The sequence below is a fragment of the Pristis pectinata genome, chromosome 2 (genome assembly GCF_009764475.1).
Source record: "Pristis pectinata isolate sPriPec2 chromosome 2, sPriPec2.1.pri, whole genome shotgun sequence".
Taxonomy (NCBI): Eukaryota; Metazoa; Chordata; class Chondrichthyes; order Rhinopristiformes; family Pristidae; genus Pristis; species Pristis pectinata.
The window spans coordinates 13,684,124-13,690,617 of NC_067406.1; the positions used below are offsets into that span (position 1 = coordinate 13,684,124).

At 43.3% G+C, this 6,494-nt stretch overlaps 1 protein-coding gene across 1 annotated transcript in view; it reads right to left on the minus strand.

Annotated features, from left to right (window-relative positions):
* The window catches only part of eif2ak3 (eukaryotic translation initiation factor 2-alpha kinase 3), a 51,215-nt gene extending 45,278 nt beyond the window's left edge, over positions 1-5,937 (minus strand). Inside the window, exons 1-2 of the mRNA XM_052042396.1 lie at positions 5,576-5,937; positions 3,953-4,082 (exon numbers count right to left, since the gene is read on the minus strand). Coding sequence (XP_051898356.1) covers positions 3,953-4,082; positions 5,576-5,823 — 378 coding nt within the window. The 5' untranslated portion in view covers positions 5,824-5,937. The remainder of the gene's footprint in view (positions 1-3,952; positions 4,083-5,575) is intronic.
* Positions 5,938-6,494: the final 557 nt, after the last annotated feature.

A 6,494-nucleotide genomic window follows, 5' to 3' on the forward strand; every position in this document is an offset into this window, starting at 1 on the left:
ATTATTCACTTTCTCCTATCCATCCATCCCTCTCCCCCACCTCCCCCCACCCCCCGACCCTCTCTACAACTTAAAACTAATCTGCATGCTCACTTTTCCATTTCTGACAAGGGGTCTTTGAACTGTGCTTCTCTTCCAGAGATGCTGCCTGATCTGCTGAGTGTTTACAACTTTTAAATATCAGTTACACATAACTCACAACTCCTGCAGGTCATGTCAGCAGATATTAAAAAGTAGAGAGCTCCACGTTTACATTTCAGGAAAATCTACATTCTGCACACCTGCCTGGAATTTTGAGGTCAGTTTTGAAGCAATGGTGCTCACCTCAGGAAAAATAACACAAAATTGGTGGCACAGTGGTGCAGCCAGTGAAGGAGCTGCCTCACAGTGTCAGTGACCCAGGTTCAATCCCGACCTCCAGTGCTGTTTAAGTGGAGTTTGTAGATCCTCCAGGTAGTTTTGCTTCCTCCCACAGCCTGAAGGTGTGGGTTGGTTGGTTAATTGGCCACTGTAAATTACCTCCAGCATGTGGTGGAAATGATAAAATCTGAAGGGAAATTAGTGGGGATGTGGGGACAATACATTACACAGAAAAATTAGTGAGGGAATGGTATTGCTCTGTAAGGCAACATAGGCTCAATGAGCAGAATATGACCTCCTTCTGTGTTTTTAGTGAATAAAGAAAAATGATCTTGTGATATATCTAGCTTGGATTACTAGGCATCAATTGCTATCAGTCACTTTCTCCTATCCATCCTTTCCCCACCCCACCACCCCGACCCTCTCGACTACTTAAAACTAATCTGTATGCTCATTTTTCCATTTCTGACAAGGGGTCTTTGAACTGTGCTTCTCTTTCCAGAGACGCTGCCTGATCTGCTGAGTGTTTCCAACTTTTAACTATCAGTTAAACATAACCCACAACTCCTGCAAGTCTGGGGGATTTCTGGCATCCAACAACAGTGTTGTAATCAAACATGATGTAAGACCCAACTGTACTGAAGAATTCCCAGAAAGCAGAAGGCACAGTATTTCTAACCTAGCTTTCTAATATTTTACCACAAACAATACAATTCCTGGCTGACAAGTATACCGTCATTGTTTCATTGCTGCTGGATCCAACTCTTGGAACTTCCCATCCAACAGCATCATGGAACCATCCTCACCAGAATGACTGGTACTTCAAGACTGTCATTGGACAAAACTTGAAGAAAGCAATATCCACATCCACAAAAAAAAATGAAGAAATGCATTAAAATAAAATCATGGATTGGGAAATAATCTACACAGCAACTTTCATTTCCATTTCAGAATGCTTCTGTCATTATTTCATGGAACATAATACAGGAGTCAGGATAACTCTCTTCCCCACCCAAAATAGTGCCATTCGATCTTTTGTGCATCTAAAAGAGATGGAGTCACCGTTTAGCATCTCAACTGAACAACAGCCCTTTTAAGAGCAAAGCACCTTCAGTATTGCACTGGACAGCCAATCTGAATTTCTGCACTTCCAAGTACAAGGAGTGGATTCAAAGGCAAGGGCGCCACAAACTCAGCCATTGCTGTGCGTGAGGGAAATAAAATGAGAATACCTATATTCCTTCTGAGTCATCAAATTCTGCAGACTACATTGTAGACTATGGAAATACAGCGTTTCTTGTGGAGGAGGAAGCAAACACAAAAACCTCTGAATTTCCATATTAATTGACACTATCATGCCAGATTTGATTTATTGTAACTGGGAGCAAATACTTCTCACTGAAAATCTGGGCAAATAGTTTACAATAGTGATTTCAATTCAATAGCTGTGAATGTGACAGTGTTTCCTTACTTTCTCTCTACCAATTCAATATTATATACCAATATTGAATACCTATTCAAACCTCATATTGTAAATATATTTACTAAGAGAAATTAATAAATTTAATGACAAAGTAATGTTGTGGCAAAAGAATTCAACCCAGTTCATTCACCTTTAGATACAAAAACAGAAGAGTACTTTCTAAATGATTAAAGTCAGAAACTGTTTGGGTCCAAAGAGTCCTAGGAGACCAACCACAAAGTGTGGTGTGGTCAGACAAAAAGTTATCCAAAAAATCACTTGGAACGGCAGCCTTTATACATAAAGAGCAAGAAACTGGGTTAGAAATACACAGATCCCTGGCTAGACCAGATCTAGAGTACTGAGCATAGTCCTGGAGAGCACACCTTAAGAATATATAGGGCTAGGAAGGAGCACAGCAGAAAATTACCAAAATTATACTAAGGTTTATATTACAGGGAAAAAAACTACACAATACATCCCAAACTTTAATTTCAGCTGGAACCTCTGCAGGTGATCCTCACATCAGAAGCACAGGTCCATAACTGAAGGATTTTATCACATTTATATAAAACACTCTTTACAAATTGGATTATTTATTGAGTACAGTGACTGTTACATAGCCGAACATGATGCAAGTTACTTGGTAATAGTATTTAATCAGTGATATTGATTGAGTAATATAAATTAAGCAACATCATGCCCTTCATCCAACAGCCCCGAGGCCCTTTGAAGATCAACAGGTAGGTGGCTGCAGGCTCAGCATTCATCCATGGGATAAACTACACATTTATACAACTGATCTCAAGATTCACCCAAGTGTCAAGGTGACAGACAGGAGCAAGTAAAGTCTGGGCAAGACAGGACAGGAATCAGATCAGAAAATGAAAACTCCTCAATTTTCAAAATGTTTTTCTCTAAAAATTAAATAATGGGTGGTGCATATTACTTGGAAAGTCAGTCTCTATGGTCAATCAATAATAGTCTTCAAAGAGATGGCGAGCATTCATCTTGAACTGCTGCAATTCAAGATTAAGGTACACCCAGGTGTTATTGGGTGAGAGCTCAGAGCAAATGACAATGAAGGAATGTCAATATGTTTCCAGTCAATAGATTTTTGAACAAAAGGAACCAATGGGTACGAGGACCAAGTGGGAAAGTAGACAATGCACAGGAACAGTATGAGATCATTTAATGCAGAACAGGTTGGAGATTGTCTGACCTTTCCCGCTTTTACTTCTTACATTGTGCGATTTTTTTTCTGTTTGTCATGACCAAATGCACATTTAGTTAAGCCAATTTTAATGCAAGAAGCACTAAAGAGCAAATGGGGTAAGTGGCCAGATGCCCTGTTTGCAGTGATGTTCAAAGAATATACATTGAACACATTCTTAAAGATCTCAGCATTCATCTGACCCAGGCCAGAAGACCTTTAACAGGCACTTGGATATGAAAACAGGTTTAAGAATTAATATAACATTGCAGTACTTCTTCCAGACAAACCTCAAGTGTAGATCTAAGTATCCCACAATCTTTCAGCTTTCACCAGAATGCAATGAATTTGTAGCTTGTATACCAAAATAAACAACCAGAGAGGAGGCCTCAACAAAATCTTCCATTAGAACACATATATTTCCAGTAAAAATATATCTACTTCAACATAATGCCCCAAGAGGCTGAGCATTAGGAAAGGTGGCTAAAAGCTTGATTAAACAGTAGGTTTTAAGATAAGTCTTAAATGAGATTTAAGGAGGGAAAATCTGAGCTTGGGACCTAACTGAAGACAAAGCCATTAAGGGCTGGGAGATTCACGAGAGGTCGATAAATGTGGAGGTGATCTCACAGTTAAAGAAGGTTAGAGGTAAGATGGGATCAAGCCACAAAGAGGAGATTTAATCACAAGAACAAGAATTTAAAATGTTATGTCATTGTGGGATGGATACCAAAGCACTTCAGTGAGCTCAAGGGCAATTATGAGGAAGTCTTCAACTGAGATAGGATGCAGTTACCAGGGTTGGAAAGCAGAGATTTAGCATAGCCAAGCCAAAGTGATAGGGCCATGGTTAAGAGTTTTAACACCAGACATGAATGGGCAATACCACAGAATCAAAAGCTGACACTGGCTCTTACCTCAGGCTTGCTGAGACTGGATGAAACCAAAGATCCAGCACCAACATCCAGCTCCCACCGTTTGACCCCACGATTCTCTGGATCCAATGCTGCAATGCGCCCATCCATCAAACTAATAATAACCAGGGACCTGCACGCAAACACAAGTAGCTTTAAAGTACAAGGCAGGCAAGGACCTCCAACAAATAGTATTCACCATCGAAACCACTGTTCTTACAGATTCTATTGCTATAACAGAAAATTAATTACTATAACTTCAGTAACATTTGGTTGGTGATATTTGCATTGTCCCTGTTGAGGTTCAACACCATTTTCATGGACTTCTAGGTTCAAATGGTGCCTACAGAGAAGACCTTGTAACGTACAACATAAAATCTTCCACACAACTCTTGGCTCTTCAGCCCAGACCAGTACTCGTACGCCAAGCCTCCATCCATTCTGATCTCTCTTCCCACTCACTCCCTATACATATTTCACTATATTTGTACATCCCATATTCTGTTAAATGCCAACCTTGTCCTTTTTGAAACCGTGATTCCCAATAATCTTATTACTGAAGCTCACTGCCTTTGGTGGAACCAGTTTATGGTGATGCACAGTAAAGACAAGTTTTGCCCTCAGGTGAAAGAAAAATAGTAGTGAAACAAAAGCCAAGGATCACAGAGTCATTATACTAATGAGGTCTACCAACAAGGTCTTGCAAAACATCTCACAATAAAAACCAATACTCATTTCCTCCCTCACACAAATCCTGAAATTAGATCACATGCATTGTTTGGATGGGTCACTCCAGAGACTTGGGAATTGACATGCCAAATGTTCAAGACCAAGTGTTACATCCTCAAGACAAACAGTCCATTCAAGTGCAAAAAATTCAGGTGCACAGAAACAAGACGATAGCCACACATGAAGTGCTTCTAAAATCTTATCAGAAACTGTTCCACCTGTTATATTTGGGTTTTTTTTAAATTGAACTTAGACCTCAAGAGTTCATCCAATTAGCCGAGAGCAGGGGCTGACAAGTTGGCGGTGACGGGCTGGCTTAGTGATGTTATAATTACTAAGGTGATTGCATTCACTTAACTTTACTTAAAGAGCATGATATATTTTATTGTTTGATCTGGATGGCATCCAACAGGTAAGATGGTAAATAGAGCCGAACAGGGCAGAGCAACAACGAATGAAGTTCAAGAGCAGAGGAAAACTGTGGTAAGGTTGCATCCGGTTTATTAAATAGATTGAACTACGTCTCAGAGTAGAAAAAAAATGAACCTTTTAAGAAGCAACCACTTCCTCTGTCAGAGCACCGTGGATCTTTCACCTCTAGTTCTAACTGCGATCTCAGTTGTCTTCGCAGCAGCACCGTCTTCTCACCCATTCCATCATCTAATACCACAGTAAGGGGAAGCTCGAAGATCCCCAAATGGGACCCTAACGTTTGAGAGAGAAGATTTGGATGCTCCACAAGATTTTGTCCGCAGGATGGTTGACAGGTCACCAGAGGTTTTGTCTGGGGAGGGGGTGAGGGTGAAGGGGTTGGTGGGGAAGGGGTGAGGGTGAAGGGGTTGGGAGGACGAGGGGGGGCTGGGGTGTAGGGGGTCCTGGGGGGTGGGTAATCCTTACCGGGGCTTCTCCTCTCCACTCGGCTCACTCTCCTCGGCCTCGTCGTCCTCCACCACCGCGTCCACGCCGGCTCCGGCCACCTCCGATCCCGCCACCGCCTTCAGAGCCCGGCCCCCGCCCGGCGCGGCCTCGCTGCGGACTCCGACGGTTGCCGCTGCCGCCGCCACCACCAGCAGCAGCAGCAGCAGCAAGAGGAGGTTCAGGACCGGGACCTCAGCCCCGCGGCCGCCGACACCGCAGACCCCCATGGATAGAGCATGAACAAGCCGAGCAGCCGCCGACACTCCCACTGCCACACACCGTCCGGCACCGAATCACCGACCACCAGCAGCCTGACTCCGATCCGCTGTTTGTTGTGGGGTATCTCCGTGTCTTCAGCGTCGACCTCCTTCCTAATCCCTCATTGGATTAACCCCCGTCAATCATTTCTAATTCACCAATGCGCGATCAACGAGTGGATTCCGGGACCACCTTCCACTTTCCATTGGTAGCTTTCCATGTCACTCAGCACCTCAGCCAATCGTTTACGATCGAGTGTTTTTCAGCTGTAATGGCCAGACTTTCTCTTGGTTGGTCAGACGCTGAGTCACTCAATAATTTTCATCCAATCCGCTGTGGGTAAAGAGTAACCACTTCTCATTGGTCGAAATCGTCCCCGTTGGACCAATCAGGAGGGGGGAAGGAACGGGTGACAGGAGCGCGCACTTCCCCATCACGAGGTCTGTAAGTTCGGTCGGAAAACTTTCTCCCCCATTCACTGCGGCTCCGGCCGCCCTGATTGGGTGAGCAGCCGGGTGACGTCACTCTAGAGACGTGGCCGTTTCGAATGCAGCTCCGGAGGAGATGGGGAGGAGCGACAGTGGCTGACAACAGACAAACAAGAGTTAATGCAACTTTGACAAACTTTTCATTGTGACAT